Source organism: Bufo bufo, chromosome 4 (genome assembly GCF_905171765.1).
Source record: "Bufo bufo chromosome 4, aBufBuf1.1, whole genome shotgun sequence".
NCBI classification, from domain to species: Eukaryota; Metazoa; Chordata; class Amphibia; order Anura; family Bufonidae; genus Bufo; species Bufo bufo.
In genome coordinates, this window is record NC_053392.1 from 276,780,342 (window position 1) to 276,803,890 (window position 23,549).

General features: G+C 45.4%; 1 protein-coding gene across 4 annotated transcripts in view; it reads left to right on the top strand.

Moving 5' to 3' along the window:
- The window catches only part of ADGRB3 (adhesion G protein-coupled receptor B3), a 1,057,188-nt gene that overhangs the window by 441,004 nt on the left and 592,635 nt on the right, over window positions 1–23,549 (top strand). For all 4 annotated transcript variants that reach the window (XM_040428625.1, XM_040428624.1, XM_040428627.1 and 1 more), the window contains exon 7: window positions 5,390–5,554. In XM_040428625.1, coding sequence (XP_040284559.1) covers window positions 5,390–5,554 — 165 coding nt within the window. The remainder of the gene's footprint in view (window positions 1–5,389; window positions 5,555–23,549) is intronic.

The window sequence follows — 23,549 nt, forward strand, 5'->3', positions numbered from 1 at the left end:
GGTGCAGTCTAAGGAAGGCATAGAAAGTAATCTGTGATAAATATTAAAGTGCATCTATAAATGCTTTCATTTAGCTCCAAATTAGATGAAAAAGCCCTGTTTCATCTTTTTGCAATTATTTTATTACACGGGGCCTCCTCTGGTGGTTTATGGTTTTTAAGCTATTATGGTTCGCAGATGAACACTATCATTTACATGAACAGCATGTGTACTTTATGATGTTGTCATATATCTGTTTACATAATTATAGAGGATATAACCCCATTTTAAGGGTCGTGATCATAATAATTATGTTCCTAATGTTAACAGGCATTTCAGACTCAGAAAATGTTAATTTGGCAGAGGAAAAAAAAAAAACTCTTGCACCTTTTACGAGTGATAACTCCATTACATTTGACCTCTGTGTAACCTATGGGACTATGAATAATTATAACAGGTGCATTTCCCCTTCCTAGGTTTACAGAGCTTATTAAAAATCGGCTAGGTTGGACTCCAGGGATTTGTTTTTCCTAATAATTAGTAAAATACCTGGAACCGGGGTCCCCTTTTGGCCATAAGTAGCTGCTGGCGCTGTATTTTAAATTAGCACATGAATTTCGTAGTCTGATACACACTTGTCAAAGGTCAAATCACATTTGCTTGATAATATTAAATTGCCATTTCAACATGCAGCACATTGAGCATTGCATGATTTAACATAATTTAGCGTATATGCGGTTATATTACAATGTTGTACATGAACGATTGGTCAATATGACTTAACAATCCACTGAAACCTGATTGAAGTTGATGGTTCCGTTACAAAATTATAATTATATTTTAGAATATAAATGTATACTGAAAGAAAGAGAATATTATAAGATGAGGTTGAAGCTCCCTACGACATGCAGCTAAGGGTAACAATATAGATGGGACAACTGTGCAAAATTTACATAGCAACCTAAACAATTGTTCAAGAAAGTATATCCCTTAATTCTTTAATACATTAAGGGGCAAGGCAAAATGTGGTAAACATGTTTCATTTTATTAGTGACATTTTAATTTAAACTTTTCATAATTTTCTTAAATACACATTATAATTTTACAGGGCAATAATCTATATTACAATGACAAATGTCAGTCATGTTTTTTCAGGGTCTAATTAGACCCATCAACTCCCTGTTATTACTGGCTACCGGTCCATGCAGGCGATCACATGATCAGTTATCTATATATATATAAAGAAGGACATATGTATGTATTTTCCGCGATCACTCAAAAATGCAACCATCGATTTCAACGAAACTTGGTGTACACATCCCTTGCTACCTGGAAAGAAATCTTGTGGGGGTCACAGCTCTCTAAGACATACCATCTTGGATGGATTTTTTGCAACTGTCGTGTCACAGTCACAGCATGTCACATGTCGCAGTGTGACACCATAGCCTATCATTATAAAAATAGTTGAGACGAAATGTCGCGCAACACATGTCGTCATGTAGCTCTACCATTAAAAGGACAGGGCACTGTGGAGGTCACTGTTAAAGGGGCGTTCACTGTGGATGTTACTGTTAAGGGGGCAGGCCGCTGAGGAGGTCGCAGGCCGCTGAGGAGGTCACTGCTAAAGGGGCGGACACTGTTGGGGTCACTGTTAAGGGGGCAGGGGCCACTATTAAAGGGGAAACTGCTGTAAAAGTCAATGTTAAAGCAGTATGGTACTGTGGAGGTCACGGTTAAGGGGGGAGGCCCCTGAGGAGGTCACTGTCAAGGGAGTGGGGGACTGGGGAGTTTACTGTTAAAGGGGTGGGCTGCTGTAAAGGTAAAAGTTAAGGGGAAAGCTGTTGTGGAGGTCCCATTTTAAAGTGGTGGGACACTGTGGAGGTCACTGTTAAAGAGGCATTCACTGTGGATGTAACTGTTAAGGGGGCAGGCCGCTGTGGAGGTCACTATTAAAGGGGCGGACACTGTGGGGGTCACTGTTAAGGGGGCAGGCCCCTGAGGAGGTCACTGTCAAGGGAGTGGGGGACTGTGGAGTTCACCCGGTAAAGGGGCGGGGTGCTGTAGAGGTCACTGTTATGGGGGATACTGTCAATATCTTTTAACAACACACACAAACATTAAATGAAATAGATGCAATATACGCGTGTGAAGGCGGGTCCTCCTTCTGGTTTGACCATAAAAATCAATGGATAGAACAGCAATTATTGAACACTGTGGTTGCAGGCTTGGATGACAAATACAGTCATCTCTCATGGGTGTTTGGCAGTCTCTGACACCAATCAAGTGTTCATCTGAGCAAATTAAACCTATAGTATGCATTTTCTGCAGGGTATAAAAGCTCATAGCTGAGAGATGTGTGGTCATTATCAAACTAAACACGAGGGACCTTTGTAGCTGAATTATAACCTATTAGTATTATCTATTAAACAGTTGCAGTGTTTTTTTGTTAGTTTTAGAAGTTGGTTTGGTTAAGTGATAGGTCTTGGTAGGGAATTAAAGCAGTTTCCCCATGTTAGGCTACTTTCACACTTGCGTTGTTAATTCCAGTATTGAGATACAGCAGAGGATCTCAATACCAGAATTCAACTGATCCGTTTTGATTTTACACATCAGCATCCGTTCCGTTAGGATGCAGTTGTGTGAAATCAAAATGGAAAAAAAAACGTATCCATCACTAAATATATTCACTAAACTATATTAGGCCTCTTTCACACTTGCGTTGTCCGGATCCGTCGTGTACTCCATTTGCCGGAAGTGCCCGCCGGATCCGTAACACCGCAAGTGAACTGAAAGCATTTGAAGACGGATCCGTCTTCAAAATGCGTTCAGTGTTACTATGGCACCCAGGACGCTATTAAAGTCCTGGTTGCCATAGTAGTAGTGGGGAGCGGGGGAGCAGTATACTTACCGTCCGTGCGGCTCCCGGGGCGCTCCAGAATGACGTCAGAGCGCCCCATGCGGATGGATGACGTGATCCATGCGACCACGTCATCCATGAGCGTGGGGCACCCTGACGTCACTCTGAAGCGCCCCGGGAGCCGCACGGATGGTAAGTATACTGCTCCCCCGCTCCCCACTACACTTTACCATGGCAAACAGGACTTTAGCGCCCTGGCAGCCATGGTAACCATTCAGAAAAAGCTAAACGTCGGATCCGGTAATGCGCCGAAGCGACGTTTAGCTTAAGGCCGGATCCGGATTAATGCCTTTCAATGGGCATTAATTCCGGATCCGGCCTTGCGGCAAGTGTTCAGGATTTTTGACCGGAGCAAAAAGTGCAGCATGCTGCAGTATTTTCTCCGGCCAAAAAACGTTCCGTTCCGGAACTGAAGACATCCTGATGCATCCTGAACGGATTTCTCTCCATTCAGAATGCATTGGGATAATCCTGATCAGGATTCTTCCGGCATAGAGCCCCGACGACGAAACTCTATGCCGGAACAGAACAACGTGTGAAAGTGTGAAAGAGCCCTTAGGCTCCTAAAAAACCTGAATCTGTCACCATTGACTTTAACCATTGTTTTTAATGCCGGATTAGTTTTTTCCAGTTATTATGACTCAACACAAACCACAGCTTGCAGCAGTTTTGTGTCCGGTCACAAAACGGAATGCTGTTTGAACAGAAAACATCCTGATGCATCCTGAACGGATCTCTTTCCATTCAGAATGCATGAGGACTAAATGGAAACAACAGAAGTGTGAAAGTAGCTTTAGTCAGTTGTTTCCATATCTAAAATCGACTTCAATAGAGAGTGAATGTACAGATGTAGCAGATGTTATCTCCCTACGCTATTAGATAAGTGTGCCATTGTATGAATGGTGATCAACATTAACAGAGCAGCAAACTGTCTGTCATGCTAAGGCCTCCTCCCTCTGTACATGCAAACCCACTTTTCTACAGGAGAGGGGGACTACACATCTGTGGTCTCAAGGGCAGTGGCGTCGCCAGGGGGGGCCAGAGGTGGCCCTACATCAAGCTGTGCCCCCCCAACTAAAATGTCCCCCATTCATTTTGGTACTAGTTGGTCTGTGCTGCGCTGCTGCACACTGCGTAGGCACTAGGCAGCCCTACCAGATATCTTCTTCACATCTGATGATCTGATCTGACTGAGTCTCGGACTCGGTGCCGTTGCGGTCTTACTCTCTAGTCTCCACCCACCGCCGCCGCGGCCCCGCCCCCGGCCCCAGGCCCCAGGACCTGACCAGTTGAGTCAGACTCAGTCAGACTCAGTGGCCGTGCTGTGCATAAATCAGCACGCCGCTAGTCGAGACTAGCTGATTCTGATTCATTACATATTATAAAAGTCAGTTTTTTGAAGAAACTGCCCAACCAAAATGAGTAAGAGCATTATATATTGATATATTGCATTATAAGGAATTTGAGTTGCCAAAAAAAATAAAAAATTACTTTAGTGGGGCGACAGAAGCCCATTAAGCCAGCCAGGCCCAGACTAGGGACTGTGAGACAGACAGTGTGTGGCGTGGCCCTACCCTACCCTACCCTAACCTACCGATACCGAACAGACTGGACTGAGACTGACTGAGCCTGACCGAGTGGTGACGGTGTAGCAGGTTAACTTAATAATAATAAGGTACAACTTACAAGTAGTGACTAGTGACTGGGTGGACTGACTAAGTCTCTTTCTATTCTAACTAGAGAGATTAGATCTGACTCTGACTGAGTCTGAGAGGAGAGCTGGCTGGAGGCTGCCCCTGAATCTTCCTGATTTAAAAGTTAAAGGGATTCTGCACTTTAATTTAACTGATGATCTATACATCAGCTTCTGATCGGTGGGGGTCCCGGGTCAGACACCCGGGACCCCCGCCGATCAGCTGCTTGAGAAGGCGCCTTCTCACTGTTTACTGCCGGCCTAGTGATGTCACGAGTTGCGACTAGTATCAACTAGCGTGGGCGGGGCTAAGCTCCATTCAAGTGAACAGAGCTTAGCCGCGCTCAGGCTAGTTGATACTAGTCGTGATGTCAGTCAGTGGGCCGGCGGTAAACAATGAGAAGGCCGCGGTGCTGCTCGAGCGCCGGTGCCTTCTCAAACAGCTGATCAGCGGGGGTACCGGGTGTCTGACCCCTGCCGATCAGAAGCTGATGATCTATCCGGAGGATTGCATTTGTTGGCTGCTATAACTAATGTTGCACCCACTGTCACATAGGAGCAACTTTATTTAAAATAGTATAATAAATAGTATAGAATATTGAAAGTGCAAAAGTTTTCAAGTACCACTGAGTTCTTGCAGGCTTTAGTAAGTTTGACCTATGTGTTTAGATACCAATTACTTGGATAAAAAATAAAAAAAATAATCCATTACTTACAAAATAGTTGAGACATAAACAGAAAAGATCTTTCCTGGGACCAATAGAAGTGTTATTCATGGCATGATATGTTCTTGTGTCTAGCTAATGGACAGTGGAACCAATGGGGACCTTGGAGTGGTTGTTCTAGGTCATGTGATGGAGGATGGGAGAAAAGAACACGAAGCTGCCAAGGAATTACAATTACCGGGCAGCAATGCGAAGGATCAGGGGAAGATGTCCGAAAATGCAACGAGCAGAGATGTCCTGGTAAGTAGGATTAAAATATGTATTACTTGACTTGATTTTACATCATCAAACATAAAACATGGTTTATTTCTGAAAAATAGAGAAGGTTTTGTATTTTAACCTGTGCTAAAAATTCTAGGTCGGATTTGCTTCTATATAGAGTTCTTGTGCCTCAGTGCAAAATTTGTAACATGGTCCCAATCCTACCACATGTAATTTATAATACCGGAGGTTTTCTTTTGTTTCAGCGGGGCCCTTGTGTCCCCATAGGATCCAAAGACTAGGTGTCTACCTCTGCTACTTCTGTATCCTCCTACATTTACACCTCTGTTTCTTATGATATATATATATATATATATATATATATATATATATATATATATATATATTGTTTACAATTTAGGGCTTAGAAGGCAGGCATTGATGTATATATCATGTGCAGTTGTACATATTGGTCTCCATCATCTTATTATATCCCAGTTAGATCCCATTTTAATCTCAGAACTTGTTATTGGTTTCATGCTGTCCAAACCATGGGCAGAATGATATTGTGACAGGCTCTTTAATTGCTGTGAACTAAGTTTTACTCTAAAATTAGTTTCAGAGGAAACATTGTTTTAAAATGAGCCAGGAACAGGGAGAAGAGATTGAACACAAAGAGTCTGATTGACAGGTCTCCTGTCAGGATTCCATGCTGCCCATGGTACTAAGAAGCATTGCCTGCTTGGCAACTCAGTATACTTGCTATGGATGTGTGATTGAAGAGTATAGGGGTATGGCCACACTATCAGGTTTGCTGCTGCAGTTTTGGAGGCCAAAATCTGGAGTGGATTATAAAATTAGAGAAAGTAATAAGGACAGATACCACTTCCCTTATCTTAGGAAGACTTTGGAACACTTTAAACATTACTTTTTTCTGTCATGTCAGCTCTTATAGAGAAGGCCAGGGTCCCTTTAGATTGCCAATTAGTGATGACCGAAGTTTTCAAAAATTCGATTTGGCTGCTTCTCCAAACTTCGATGAGAAATTTGATTCGTTATGAATTACTTCATAATGAATCACATTCCATTGTATGTAGCGGGTGCAATGACAGGGAGCGGCGAACTGTCATTTAACCCCTCATTTGTAGCATTCAAGCTCATTCAAAGAGAGTCACATTCAGCCTATCAGTGGGTTAATCAGGAACTCAAGAAAAAAACATAATCCCCTCATCCATTTGATCATGGAGAGACTGTCACGGCCATCTTGTTGGAAGAAAATGTGGCAATTCTTGCACATGCTGATGTGATGAAATCACCACATCATCACACTGGGTGTGCGCAGTGATGTCATAACTGATGACGTCACTGCACCCGCCCATTGTGATGACATGGTGACATCACACCACTAGATAGATAGATAGATAGATAATTAAATAGGTAGATAGAAAGACAAGAATAGATAGACAGATATCTCAATCTATAGATAGATAATAGTTGTATAACAGAGAGATAGATAGATAGATAGATAGATAGATAGATAGATAGATAGATAGATAGATAGATAGATAGATAGATAGATAGATAATTATAGATGTCAGACCTCCAGAATGTCATGAAAACAGGACACAGGCAGATAACAGTCCAAGAACCAACAGAATACTTTATTACACATGTAATAAATGAACATGACAGTAAAGGATAAGCAGATTAGGCAATAGTGGTAGCACTACCACTGAACCAAGTTCACCGGTATACCAGAGAAAATCCCAGAGGGCAAAGACCCAGTGAGACCTGTTTTTAACAGAGCCCCTGGTGGTGGGGATCAACTTGGTCGAGGGCTCACTGGTCGCACCTCCAGGATGGTCCTGGTACACTTGGCCGCTACCTGCTGAGAATCACGCTGGTGAAAGCACCAGGGGAACACACAGACAACAGAATGACTGGAACCCAAGCAAACTCAGGAAATAGCTGCACACAGACTAGATGTCCTCCCTCTGGAGAACCCAGGAGCCCTCTAACGAAGGCAGGACATACACAGGACAGGAACAGAAGCAGAAAACACAGCCAGGCTAAACATGAAACAGACATGATCAAATGCATTAAGGCACTGAAAGCAAGACATGGAACAGGCGGGATCAGAAGCAGTTGAGCACTGCCAGGCTGTACATGGAACATACAGGATCAGAAGCAGTTTAGCACTGTCAAGCTATACAGTGGGGGAAATAATTATTTGACCCCTCACTGATTTTGTAAGTTTGTCCAATGACAAAGAAATGAAAAGTCTCAGAACAGTATCATTTCAATGGTAGGTTTATTGTAACAGTGGCAGATAGCACATCAAAAGGAAAATCGAAAAAATAACTTTAAATAAAAGATAGCAACTGATTTGCATTTCATTGAGTGAAATAAGTATTTGAACCCTCTAACAAAAAAAGACTTAATACTTGGTGGAAAAACCCTTGTTTGCAAGCACAGAGGTCAAACGTTTCTTGTAATTGATGACCAAGTTTGCGCACATTTTAGGAGGAATGTTGGTCCACTCCTCTTTGCAGATCATCTCTAAATCCCTAAGGTTTCGAGGCTGTCTCTGTGCAACTCTGAGCTTGAGCTCCCTCCATAGGTTTTCGATTGGATTAAGGTCCGGAGACTGACTAGGCCACTCCATGACCTTAATGTGCTTCTTCTTGAGCCACTCCTTTGTTGCCTTTGCTGTATGTTTTGGGTCATTGTCGTGCTGGAACACCCATCCACGACCCATTTTCAGTTTCCTGGCAGAGGGAAGGAGGTTGTCGCTCAGGATTTCACGATACATGGCTCCGTCCATTTTCCCGTTTATGCGAATAAATTGTCCTGTGCCCTTAGGAGAAAAACACCCCCAAAGCAAAATGTTTCCACCCCCATGCTTGATGGTGGGGACGGTGTTTTGGGGGTCATAGGCAGCATTTTTCTTCCACCAAACACAGCGAGTTGAGTTAATGCCAAAGAGCTCTATTTTGGTCTCATCAGACCACAGCACCTTCTCCCAGTCACTCTCTGAATCATTCAGGTGTTCATTGGCAAACTTCAGACGGGCCTGCACATGTGCCTTCCTGAGCAGGGGGACCTTGCGAGCCCTGCAGGATTTTAATCCATTGCGGTGTAATGTGTTTCCAATGGTTTTCTTGGTGACTGTGGTCCCTGCTAATTTGAGGTCATTAACTAACTCCTCCCGTGTAGTTCTAGGATGCTTTTTCACCTTTCTCAGAACCATTGACACCCCACGAGGTGAGATCTTGCGTGGAGCCCCAGAGCGAGGTCGATTGATGTTCATTTTGTGCTTCTTCCATTTTCGAACAATCGCACCAACAGTTGTCACCTTCTCTCCCAGCTTCTTGCTAATGGTTTTGTAGCCCATTCCAGCCTTGTGCAGGTCTACAATTTTGTCTCTGACATCCTTGGACAGCTCTTTGGTCTTTCCCATGTTGGAGAGTTTGGAGTCTGCTTGATTGATTGATTCTGTGGACAGGTGTCTTTTATACAGGTGACTAGTTAAGACAGGTGTCCTTAATGAGGGTGACTAATTGAGTAGAAGTGTCTAACCACTCTGTGGGAGCCAGAACTCTTAATGGTTGGTAGGGGTTCAAATACTTATTTCACTCAATGAAATGCAAATCAGTTGCTATCTTTTATTTAAAGTTATTTTTTCGATTTTCCTTTTGATGTGCTATCTGCCACTGTTACAATAAACCTACCATTGAAATGATACTGTTCTGAGACTTTTCATTTCTTTGTCATTGGACAAACTTACAAAATCAGTGAGGGGTCAAATAATTATTTCCCCCACTGTACATGAAACAAACAGGATCATAAGCAGTGGCACTGCGTAGCTGCTTCCTCTATTCACTGCATAGCGCTCATTGGGGGTCATTTAGTAAGTGTGCTACATCTGTTTTTGGTTTAAAAAATCACAAATAAAAGTGACTTTTTTAATGCCTGTGCGACAATATTTTGTCATAAAGGCGTTTTTGCGCTGTCCTCGTCAATTAGGAGTAAAAGGGAAGACATGGGGGCATGACGTGGGCTGGCTTGGGGACTGGACACAGATCCCTGATCAGTGTTGAGTGCGAATATTCAAAAAGCTATTTTTTTTTCGCTAATATCGGCACTTCAAGAATTTGCAAATATTTAGAATATAGTGCTATATATTCATAATGACGAATATTCTTATTTTTTTTTTAACACAGTACATATCAGCTGATCATTCCTCCCTTCTTCTAGTTTGTGGGCCAATGAGAAGGCTTTGTCAGAGCTTAGGAACATCCCTAGCAACCAATAGAAAAGTTGCCTACCCCACAGCAGTATTTTGCGCACATTACGCGAATTGCCGATTTTCGCAATCAAGAATATAATCTCGAATTCGCGAATTCACGAATATATGACGAATATTCCACAAAATATTTGTGAAATATCGCGAATTAGAATATTGCCCCTGCCGCTCAACACTAATTAGTACAGACCTCAGCTCTGTAGGGGCAGGAAGGTGGGAAATATGGTTCTTTCCTCAAAGGAGTTAAAATATCATACTGTATAACCTAAGCAGGCAGCAGCTTCAGTAGGGCCTGTCCCACAGTACCATACAACTGATGCAGCACTCAGCAGCCTGACAGATGCTTCTGGCTGCAGATACTGGCCCACTGGTTTGGTCCCAGCCATTCAAACATGGTGGTCTCACTCCTGCCGCTGCAATGTGAAAGAACCCCGCCTCCTCATCATTCTCCTTTCCTCCCCTCTTTACAGGGCTTATGCAGATCACAATACAGAAATACAAGAGGGGCGTGACATGACGTGCGCCCTGCGTTCTGATGCTGAGGCAGCCTGCGCGCAGTGTACCTCGTAAGTGTTTGTAAAAGCAGGGCCGGTGCAAGGATTTTTGCCGCCCTAGGCAAAGATCTATTTTGCCGCCCCCTCATGTCACTCACTGACTGACAGACACACACAAACTGACAGACAGACACGCACTCAGACACTCACTGAATGATGTACACAGAAACTCACTGACAGACATACATACACTCACTGACAGACAGACATACACTCACTGACAGACAGACACACAGTTAGACACTCACTGAATGACATACACAGAAACTCACTGACAGACATACTCACTGACAGAGACACATACACTCACTGACAGAGACACATACACTCACTGTCAGACAGACACACACTCACTCACTGACAGACAGTCACTGACAGACATACACCTACCCACTGAAACACACACACGGAAACTCACTTACAGACACTCACTCACTGGCAGACAAACACACACATATACTCACTGACAAACATACACATACTCACTCACAAACACACAGACACTTACTGACCGACAGACATCCACACTCACTGACACTGACATACACTCACTCACTGACATACACACACAGACACTCAATGACAGACACACATACATTTAATGACAGAAAGACAGACATACATACACTCACTCACTGACATAAATACACAGGCAGACACTCACCCAGTCAAACACTTAAACACTCACCTCCCTGGGGTCTAGTGTGCAGCTCCTCAGTCCTCCAGCGCGCCGTTTAGTATGCCCGGCAGAAATAACGTCATATTCCGGCATCACAAAGGGCGCACGAGGGAGGAGTGGGGAGCTGCTAGAACAGCCTCCCTTGCTGCTCGCCTCCTCCGGTAATTTACTGGCAGAGCAGGCACCTGCCATCAGGGTAAGCAAATGCCTGCTCTGCCATATTTAAGAAGGACCTCCACCTCCTGGCCCCCCTGTAACGGCGCTGGGGGCATCTCAAGAGCCGCTCGCCCTGTCGCCCAGGGCTGCAGCCCCAATCAGGGGGAGCCCACCAGGGCACGCCCAGCAGGCCGGCACCCTAGGCGAACGCCTAGTTTGCCTATATGGTTGCGCCGGCCCTGAGTGAAAGCCTTTCACTCTGTCTGAAGCAGTGCACTTGATTCATTGAATGGCAATTGTGGGATGTGGGCATTGCACTGGCTGCCACATATTGAATGGTTTTGTCTATTAAAATTGCCCAGGCTGCAGTTTGGTAACCCCCCCCCCACCACACTCACACACACCAGGCTATGCCCCTGCATGGAACAGACGAGATCAGAAGCAGTTACACTGCCAGGCAAGACATGAAACAGACAGGATACAACATCAACAATGTTGTATCAGATGACAGCACACAGAAGGGGAGATGGCAAAACCCCCTGGGTCAGCAGCAAGGGGCGACACCCAGCAAGGAACAAGACAGACTGACTAGTGTTGATCGAGCACCAAAGTGCTTGTGTGCTCTGGTGGAACACATCGGTATGCTCGTGTGTTCTACCGAGCACCCGAGCACAATGGAAGTCAATGGGAGAACCCCCCTGCTCGGAAGAGAAGATGGTGTCTGGTTCACAAAAAAAGGTTAGAAATTAATGGAAACCCCATCAAAATGGTTTGGAAACAGCATTAAGAGGATAGCTGGCTGTGTCTTGGACTCCTATTATCTACGACATACAAAAGACAACCACACAAAGGCTATATGCCAAAAGCCACGTATGTGCAAGACATCAATCTATCCATGAGACAGAAAACGGGCTTAGTCAGTATACCTTACAATGGCAGCCTTGTGCACTATGAGACATTCCAAGCCAGCTCTCATCTGACTGAGAGCCAGTAAGCTCAAAGTAAGCTTCAAAGTTACTTCAGATCTGTTGGATGGCTTGGGTGGACCTGCGCACCTAGATCAATATCATTAGGGAGACAAAAGGTTTTCTGATTGTCCTAACATAATATTCAATAACCTTTTTATGCAGTTTTGTCATGTAAAAACAAATTTGCATAAACATGGGCATATAAGACATGCAAATGGGCACAATCTGCCTTGTTTTTCAGCGGAAAAAACATTTGCATGGAAAATTTGCGATCTACACTACTCATGAACAGCGCCATCTATTGGTTTCATAGTCTTATGACAAGAGTAATAGTCTATACACAGGCAGCCAGCCTACATAATGAGTAACAGAATCGAGCGCTGCATCCATACTCAGACCCTGTTCACACTCAAGGCCGCAGCCAGCACGCATCACAGAACCAGCATACAGGGGAAGGCACAGCCAGTACACAAAGTGCATGCAGCCAGCCTACATGGCACAGATGACAGGAGTAGTCATCTGTTCACGAACCGCGCGTTCGCGGTGGGCCCCATTCACTTTAATGGCAGGCGAACCTGAAAAACCTTCAGGTCTTATTTGCAGCCAGCAAACACTTACTAGAAGTACATAAATAGTCCCACAACATGGACAATGATATACCAGAGGGGGATCATTGGCAAAAATTCCCACAAAAAATATGTATTTTAATCAGGGGCCATTTTTATGCGTCTTAAAGGGAAACTCTCAAAAATGTGCCCTGCTGGAGCCTAGAAATTTTTTATTTCCTATCGGTTTGATGTATACAAATGTGCAGCACTCCACGTTTTTGTATCCTGCAGAGTCCATAAAAAAAATGCATACTTTAACGTAATTTTTTCTACCATGGAACTGTATGGTGAAAGGACGCCACTGTACGGCATCAGTCTGAGGCATCTGTTAACGCATACATTTTTGGTATGCATTAAATGGATGGCAATAGGATGTAAATCCAGCCCTAGTGTCAGAATAAGCACCAGTACACAGCAGAGCCGCGTGGCGGAGAGGGGAGGCCTCCATGTACTGACAGAGCGCTACCTGGTCCTGGTGGTCAGGGATGAGGATTGTGTTTCCCAAGGATAATTTTCTACTGGGAAATACAGGGCACAGTATAATACACTGGAATCTATATAATATAAAGATATTAGCCCTACCCATGAATAATAATACAATTTGGTGATCATTTATTATATAGAAATACATCTATGTTAGGCGTATTTTTGACACAGATTGTGGAGCAAAGGTCCTTAGCACCGCAATCTGCATATTTTTCCCGCTCATGCCAGGTCTAAAAAAGGATGGCGTGGGCAGGGAAAGGGATACAGTTATGGCCACCCAGTTATTGGATACCACCGCTATACATTGACCGGATAACACCTCTGTACAGTGACCAGATAACACGCCATACCGTGAACGGATAAAAGGGTATAAGAGGGCACAGTACAGTGAATGACTAGGGGCACTGCACATGGTGTGGTAAGAGGGCACAATTCAGGGTGAGGGGCACAGTACGGGGTGGGGGGCACAGTCACATCACCCTGTGACATTATAAGGTCCTTATGTTGAATGCGGTTCATACTCCACCATAATGAGAGACAGAGCAGTGAGACAGGGGCGTGATTTTGTGGCTAGAGATAAATAAAAATAACTGTCGACCAGTACAGGCCCCAAAAATTAGGCAATATGCATTCACCTGACAGCAAAGAACTTTGGATTCTGTGGCTGGAGGTACATTAGGCAGTCACAGGATAAATATGTAACTGTTGGCCAGTACAGGTCCCAAAAATTAGCCAATAGGCATTCACCTGACACCAAAGAACTTTGGATTCTGTGACTGGAGGTACATTAGGCGGTCACAGGATAAATATGTAACTGTCGGCCAGTACAGGCCCCAAAAATTTGGCAATAGGAATTCACCTGACAGCACAGAATTTGGATTCTGTGGCTGGAGGTATATTAGGCAGTCACAGGATAAAATGTATCTGTCGGCCAGTACAGGCCCCAAAAATTAGGCATTTACCTGACATAAAAGGCCTTTTATGCCACTGTATACACATAAGGCAAGGACCATTCTTTGTTCTGGGTGGTTGCAGATATGTGTGGGCTGGCATGAGGAAATTCAATTACAATTACACGTGGTCATCACAGGTGCTGAATTCCTCCGAGATCCATGCCTCATTCATTTTTAAAAATGTTAGGTAGTCCACACTGTCGTGAGCTTGGCGAGTGCGCTTATCGTTCACGATCCCCCTGCTGCACTGAACGTCCTTTCGGACAGGACGCTCGACGAGGGGCAAACCAAGAGTTCCATTACAAATTGTCTCCGGTAAGTAGAAAATGAACAGCGGCACTCACCAATGTGCGTTCACAGACAGCAGCTTTATTCCATAAGATTAAGGCAAGGGGCAGACAGTTCAAGCACGCAACTAACAGCGGCGGCCGTTTCGCGCTAACTGCGCTTCGTCAGGCTGTGCGTCAATGCGTGCTTGCGTCAATGCTCCTTTTAAACCCAGGTGCTAGGTTTCCGTCACACTATCAGACGAATCAAAACCGCATCTGAGCAGGAAAAACTACATTCCAACAAATACAAACAAACAATGAACAAGCAATACATCAGGGACATATACAAGCACATCGTGCACACTTATTTAGACGAACTTAAGGAAAACAAACTTGAGAGGCTTACTTAAAGAAAGCCTCTAGGAAAAGACCAGAAGGGGACGGAGGAAAACAAAGAAGAACAGGTGTCAGGAAGTCGGAAAGGGAGAAGAAGCAGGTGTCTTGGAGAAAATGACCAGTCCTCCCGTGCCACCAGATGTGAATTTAGTGATCAACCTTACGGACTGTGTCCTACCACCCGGCTGTACCAGTATCCTGAATAAAGGACTTGGTTACAGTCTTACAGAGCAATTTGACCCCGTGACCTTTGAAATTGATTTATTTAAGGCCACCCGCAAGTTATATCTACATAAATTGTTTAAGAATGTCCCCAAGAAAGTAGTGACCACACAGGGAGAGTCTCCACTTCATCCCGACCCTGGAGCGTTCCAAATATCCACGAAATTCAGTGATGAGGAAATTAAGTGCATCAACCTACTCTCTGGTTTAGATGCCACTGAAGAGTCCCTCCTTGACACCCCCGCGTACCCATTCAGAGGCGGAGTTCAATCCAGCTTTTGTCCCCCTATGCCCGCCGGCAGTAGCATTGATATTTTTCAACACCAGGTGATGAAAGATATCAGGGCAATTATATACTCTACTGCTCAACCTAATGTTACCCAGGAAGAGCAGAGAGCCCTTTCCTGGCTTAGTTCCCAGGACAATATCATTGTGAAACCGGCAGACAAGGGGGGCAATATTGTTCTTATGTCTAGGGAGTTCTATTTGAATGAGGCCCATAGACAGTTGGGAGATGTCCGCGTTTACGAAAGGATACGGGGGGACCCTGTGGCCAATATCCAACAGTCACTCAAGTCCTTGATTACTAAATATGTGGAGGCTGGTTTCCTCCCTAGAAATATGCTGGACAAGCTTGTCCCATCATCCCCAGCTAGACCGTCTTGGTACTTTTTACCGAAGGTCCATAAATCACTGAGCCACCCCCCGGGGCGTCCCATCGTCGCGGGGATTGGCTCAGTGACGGAGCCTCTGTCCAAGTATGTGGACTGGCTCTTGAGACCGATTCTCACCAGTGCTCCAGCGTATCTTAAAGACACGAATGACTTTTTGCTAGCCCTTAAGGAATTGCATTGGCAGGATGGTTACCAGTTGGTATCCCTCGATGTGGAAAGCCTCTACACCCGCATCCCACATGATGCGGGTGTAGAGGTGGTCCTTGACATCGTGGCCAATTTGGGCAAGAGTCAGGTATACTGTGGATTTATCGGTGAAGCACTGGAATTTATCCTAACCAATAACGTGTTTCAGTTTGGGTCTGATTGGTACAGGCAAAAACTGGGTACGGCCATGGGGACCCCCGTCTCCTGTACGTTTGCCAACATGTACCTTGCTAGATTTGAGGATAGGTATATCTATTCCACTATGAACCCGTATGTATCTAAACTGAAAACGTATCTACGCTTTGTAGATGACGTGTTCATAGTGTGGGAGGGTACGGAAAGTGAATGCAGTGAGTTTGTGGACTTCCTCAACAGTAATGATATGGGTATGACGTTTACTCTTAATTTTGGAGGCTCTAGATTGGAGTTTCTGGATGTGGCTGTCCTGGTGGAAGGCGACGGGTTGGTCACGGAGGGCTTTCGTAAGCCCACGGCGACCAACTCCTTGCTCCACCACGACAGCTTCCATCCATATAGCGTCAAAAGAGCTGTACCACATGGCCAATTTGTAAGATTGAGACGCATTAATAGCAAAAACAGCAGTTATTGTAGCCAGGCCCAAGACCTTAAAAAACGTCTAAAAGAGAGGGGTTACCCGGAGGGACCACTTGATGAGGATATGAGGAGGGTTGAAGAAGATTTTTCCCAGGAGAGCCTACTCAGTAGAGGGAGTGAAAAGAACAAACAAGGGATTGCAGACGCCAAACCTACTAGGTTTGCATTCTCATTCAAATATAGTCCGATGGCAGAGCGCATTCGCTCTGTCATTTTTAAAAATTGGGACGTATTGAGAAGAGATGCAACCCTACATGAGCTTACCGAGCATAAACCATTGATTTCCTTTAGAAGGGCTCATACGGTAAAAGACAGATTGGTTAGAAGCAGGTTTAAGCACAGTAGGAGTGAGAGTTGGCTGAACAGCAATCTACCTAAAGGGAATTTTAAGTGTGGCAGTTGCTCGTTTTGCCAGTACAATTCCCTTAAGAAATGGATTGAATTTGGGGGTGTCCAACACAGAGTCAGCACCTTTATCAACTGCAGGAGCACATATGTGGTGTATCTGCTATTGTGCCCCTGCGGTCGATTTTATATCGGCAAGACTATTAGGTGCTTGTTTGAGAGGTTTAGGGAGCATTTAAACTCCATCAAAACAGGAAAGGGGTGCCCTAGGTTTATCCAACATGTCAGAGAAGCCCATAATGGAGATGCGAGTTGCATCTCATTCTCCGGTTTAGAGACAGTCCCTGCCCCCCTGCAGGGGGGGATAGACACCGCCTCCTCCTGCAGAGAGAAGCTAGGTGGGTCTTGCGCACACAAGCGCTAGGTGAACTTGGGCTGAACGACAGAAATGACCTCAGCCCATTTCTTTAAGTAAGCCTCTCAAGTTTGTTTTCCTTAAGTTCGTCTAAATAAGTGTGCACGATGTGCTTGTATACTGTATGTCCCTGATGTATTGCTTGTTCATTGTTTGTTTGTATTTGTTGGAATGTAGTTTTTCCTGCTCAGATGCGGTTTTGATTCGTCTGATAGTGTGACGGAAACCTAGCACCTGGGTTTAAAAGGAGCATTGACGCAAGCACGCATTGACGCACAGCCTGACGAAGCGCAGTTAGCGCGAAACGGCCGCCGCTGTTAGTTGCGTGCTTGAACTGTCTGCCCCTTGCCTTAATCTTATGGAATAAAGCTGCTGTCTGTGAACGCACATTGGTGAGTGCCGCTGTTCATTTTCTACTTACCGGAGTCTGTCACGTTGTATTTACTGTCTCAGCTGTGCACCGCCGAGTGCGTGTCTCCTCACCAGCCTTGTTACCTGCACTGACCGCTCCACATCGATCCTGTGCGTGTTTGATTGTGCCGCCCTCCACTTCATTTGATTATCCATTACAAATTGTGCCAGCTATGGCCGCAGGTCAAGCCTGCACACCCAGTAGTCAAGGGGTTCCTCCCTTCTCAGAGCGTCCACATCGGCCATTAACCCGAGGCTGGATCCAGAGGGGCCGCTGTCCATGGTTTTTGGCTGCAAGAATGGGGGTCTAAGTACGTTGCCACCCAGTACAGGTCCTTGACCTTTATACTTTTTATACGGGGGTCCCTCTTCAAACACTGGAGTATGAAGGACCCCATTTGCACTAAATTTGAAGCGGTGGAGCGACCTGGCTCCTGCTCATTGCCCAGGAGAATGTCGTCATTGGTCTCCTCCCCCCAGCCACGGACAACACCAGGGATCCCCAAAAAGTTTAAAGCCTGCTCTTCTTGCTCCTCCTCCTCCTCCCCACAGCCACCATCCTCCTCTGACTCCTTTCCAGACTCCTGCTGACCTGTCTCATATGGAGTAGCCCCCCCTGGGAATTCATTCAGCATTGCAACTTCCTCATCCTCCTGCTCCTCAACGGCTTGATCAATGACACGACGAAATGCACGCTCCAGAAAAAAGGCATAAGGTACGATGTCGCTGATGGCGCCCTGGCTGCGACTGACCAGTTTGGTGATCTCATTAAATGGCTTCAGAAGTCTGCATGTGTCGCGCATGAGCAGCCACTGGCGCAGTGAAAAAAAAACAAGCTCTACAGAACCTGTCCTGCTGCAGAGTTCATATAAGTAGTCGATAACGGCATGTTGCTGCTAGAGCAGCTTATCAAGCATATACAAGGTGCAGCGCATCGGCAGTCACAAATCAGACGTCTGACGGGCAAGTGGTGTCGCCGCTGAACGTCAGCAAGGTGAGCCATGGCCGTGTAAGATCTTCTAAAATGGCCAAAGATTTTCCTGGCCTGCCGCAAGACATCCTGGACCTTGGGGTATTTGGAAACTAATCACTGGACGACTAAGTTCAGGACATGTGCCATGCACAGCACGTGTATCATTTTGCCCTGTTTCAGCGCGCTCAGCAGATTGACAACGTTGTCGCACACCACTTTAACAACTGTCAAATTGAGCGGGGTTAGCCACTGATCGGCTTGTGACCGCAGAGCTGAAAGGAGTGCTGGACCGGTGTGGCTCTTGGCTTCCAGGCACAACACCCGCAGCACTGCATGGCAATGTCTCACCTGGCACGTCGAATAGGTTCTGGGGAGCTTTGGGGGTGCAGCGGAAGAGGCGGTAGCAGTGGAAAAGGAGGAGTCAGCCAAGGAGGAGACGCAGGATGGAGTAGGAGGAGGAGGAGAAGAAGAAGCAGGCCTGCATGCAATCCATGGCGGTAACAACAAATCCACACGGGTGCCACAGGTTACATGCTTGACAGTCAGTGGGCAGTAAAAGTTATGTACCTTCCCTGCCCGTGTTTTCTAGACCACGTGTCTGTGGTCAGATGTATCTTGGCATCGACACTGTGTGCCAGAGATATATTAACCTCCTCAGGACCGCCGTACGCAGGATTGCGTCTTTGCGGCGGTCCTGTTGTTCTGGGTGGACGCGCCGGTGCGTCCTCTCGCGAGACGCGAGATTTCCTGTGAACGCGCGCACACAGGCGCGCGCGTTCACAGGATCGGAAGGTAAGCGAGTGGATCTCCAGCCTGCCAGCGGCGATCGTTCGCTGGCAGGCTGGAGATGTGATTTTTTTTAACCCCTAACAGGTATATTAGACGCTGTTTTGATAACAGCATCTAATATACCTGCTACCTGGTCCTCTGGTGGTCCCCTTTGTTTGGATCGACCACCAGAGGACACAGGCAGCTCAGTAATATGTTGCACCAAGCACCACTACACTACACCCCCCCCCCCGTCACTTATTAACCCCTTATTAGCCCTTGATCACCCCTGATCACCCCATATAGACTCCCTGATCACCCCCCTGTCATTGATTACCCCCCTGTCATTGATCACCCCCCTGTAAAGCTCCATTCAGATGTCCGCATGATTTTTACGGATCCACTGATAGACTGATCGGATCCGTAAAAATCATACGGACGTCTGAATGCAGCCTTACAGGGGAGTGATCAATGACGGAGGTGATCACCCCATATAGACTCCCTGATCACCCCCCTGTCATTGATCACCCCCCTGTAAAGCTCCATTCAGATGTCCGCATGATTTTTACGGATCCACTGATAGACTGATCGGATCCGTAAAAATCATACGGACGTCTGAATGCAGCCTTACAGGGGAGTGATCAATGACTGTGGTGATCACCCCATATAGACTCCCTGATCACCCCCCTGTCATTGATTACCCCTCTGTCATTGATCACCCCCCTGTAAAGCTCCATTCAGATGTCCGCATGATTTTTACGGATCCACTGATAGACTGATCGGATCCGTAAAAATCATACGGACGTCTGAATGGAGCCTTACAGGGGAGTGATCAATGACTGTGGTGATCACCCCATATAGACTCCCTGATCACCCCCCTGTCATTGATTACCCCCCTGTCATTGATCACCCCCCTGTAAAGCTCCATTCAGATGTCCGCATGATTTTTACGGATCCACTGATAGACTGATCGGATCCGTAAAAATCATACGGACGTCTGAATGCAGCCTTACAGGGGCGTGATCAATGACTGTGGTGATCACCCCATATAGACTCCCTGATCACCCCCCTGTCATTGATTACCCCTCTGTCATTGATCACCCCCCTGTAAAGCTCCATTCAGATGTCCGCATGATTTTTACGGATCCACTGATAGACTGATCGGATCCGTAAAAATCATACGGACGTCTGAATGCAGCCTTACAGGGGAGTGATCAATGACTGTGGTGATCACACCATATAGACTCCCTGATCACCCCCCTGTCATTGATTACCCCTCTGTCATTGATCACCCCCCTGTAAAGCTCCATTCAGATGTCCGCATGATTTTTACGGATCCACTGATAGACTGATCGGATCCGTAAAAATCATACGGACGTCTGAATGCAGCCTTACAGGGGAGTGATCAATGACGGAGGTGATCACCCCATATAGACTCCCTGATCACCCCCCTGTCATTGATTACCCCTCTGTCATTGATCACCCCCCTGTAAAGCTCCATTCAGATGTCCGCATGATTTTTACGGATTCACTGATAGACTGATCGGATCCGTAAAAATCATACGGACGTCTGAATGCAGCCTTACAGGGGAGTGATCAATGACTGTGGTGATCACCCCATATAGACTCCCTGATCACCCCCCTGTCATTGATTACCCCTCTGTCATTGATCACCCCCCTGTAAAGCTCCATTCAGATGTCCGCATGATTTTTACGGATCCACTGATAGACTGATCGGATCCGTAAAAATCATACGGACGTCTGAATGCAGCCTTACAGGGGGGTGATCAATGACAGTTGGGTGATCACCCCATATAGACTCCCTGATCACCCCCCTGTCATTGATCACCCCCCTGTCATTGATCCCCCCCCCCCTGTAAGGCTGCATTCAGTCTTTTTTTTGGCCCAAGTTAGCGGAATTTTTTTTTTTTTCTTACAAAGTCACATATTCCACTAACTTGTGACAAAAAATAAAATCTCACATGAACTCACCATACCCCTCACGGAATCCAAATGCGTAAAATTTTTTAGACATTTATATTCCAGACTTCTTCTCACGCTTTAGGGCCCCTAGAATGCCAGGGCAGTATAAATACCCCACATGTGACCCCATTTCGGAAAGAAGACACCCCCAGGTATTCCGTGAGGGGCATATTGAGTCCATGAAAGATTGAAATTTTTGTCCCAAGTTAGCGGAACGGGAGACTTTGTGAGAAAAAAATAAAAAATATCAATTTCCGCTAACTTGTGCCAAAAAAAAAAAAATTTCTATGAACTCGCCATGCCCCTCATTGAATACCTTGGGGTGTCTTCTTTCCAAAATGGGGTCACATGTGGGGTATTTATACTGCCCTGGCATTCTAGGGGCCCCAAAGCGTGAGAAGAAGTCTTGTATCCAAATGTCTAAAAATGCCCTCCTAAAAGGAATTTGGGCCCCTTTGCGCATCTAGGCTGCAAAAAAGTGTCACACATCTGGTATCGCCGTACTCAGGAGAAGTTGGGCAATGTGTTTTGGGGTGTCATTTTACATATACCCATGCTGGGTGAGATAAATATCTTGGTCAAATGCCAACTTTGTATAAAAAAATGGAAAAAGTTGTCTTTTGCCAAGATATTTCTCTCACCCAGCATGGGTATATGTAAAAAGACACCCCAAAACACATTCCCCAACGTCTCCTGAATACGGCGATACCAGATGTGTGACACTTTTTTGCAGCCTAGGTGGGCAAAGGGGCCCACATTCCAAAGAGCACCTTTCGGATTTCACTGGTCATTTACCTACTTACCACACATTAGGGCCCCTGGAAAATGCCAGGGCAGTATAACTACCCCACAAGTGACCCCATTTTGGAAAGAAGACACCCCAAGGTATTCCGTGAGGGGCATGGCGAGTTTCTAGAATTTTTTATTTTTTGTCACAAGTTAGTGGAAAATGATGATTTTTTTTTTTTATTTTTTTTTTTCATACAAAGTCTCATATTCCACTAACTTGTGACAAAAAATAAAAACTTCCATGAACTCACTATGCCCATCAGCTAATACCTTGGGGTCTCTTCTTTCCAAAATGGGGTCACTTGTGGGGTAGTTATACTGCCCTGGCATTCTAGGGGCCCAAATGTGTGGTAAGGAGTTTGAAATCAAATTCTGTAAAAAATGACGAGTGAAATCCGAAAGGTGCTCTTTGGAATATGGGCCCCTTTGCCCACCTAGGCTGCAAAAAAGTGTCACACATCTGGTATCTCCGTACTCAGGAGAAGGTGGGGAATGTGTTTTGGGGTGTCATTTTACATATACCCATGCTGGGTGAGAGAAATATCTTGGCAAAAGACAACTTTTCCCATTTTTTTTATACAAAGTTGGCATTTGACCAAGATATTTATCTCACCCAGCATGGGTATATGTAAAAAGACAACCCAAAACACATTCCCCAACTTCTACTGAATACGGAGATACCAGATGTGTGACACTTTTTTGCAGCCTAGGTGGGCAAAGGGGCCCACATTCCAAAGAGCACCTTTCGGATTTCACTCGTCATTTTTTACAGAATTTGATTTCAAACTCCTTACCACACATTTGGGCCCCTAGAATGCCAGGGCAGTATAACTACCCCACAAGTGACCCCATTTTGGAAAGAAGAGACCCCAAGGTATTCGCTGATGGGCATAGTGAGTTCATGGAAGTTTTTATTTTTTGTCATAAGTTAGTGGAATATGAGACTTTGTATGAAAAAAAAAAAAAAAAAATCAGCATTTTCCACTAACTTGCGACAAAAAATAAAAAATTCTAGGAACTCGCCATGCCCCTCATGGAATACCTTGGGGTGTCTTCTTTCCAAAATGGGGTCACTTGTGGGGTAGTTATACTGCCCTGGCATTCTAGGGGCCCAAATGTGTGGTAAGGAGTTTGAAATCAAATTCTGTAAAAAATGACCTGTGAAATCCGAAAGGTGCTGTTTGGAATATGGGCCCCTTTGCCCACCTAGGCTGCAAAAAAGTGTCACACATCTGGTATCTCTGTATTCAGGAGAAG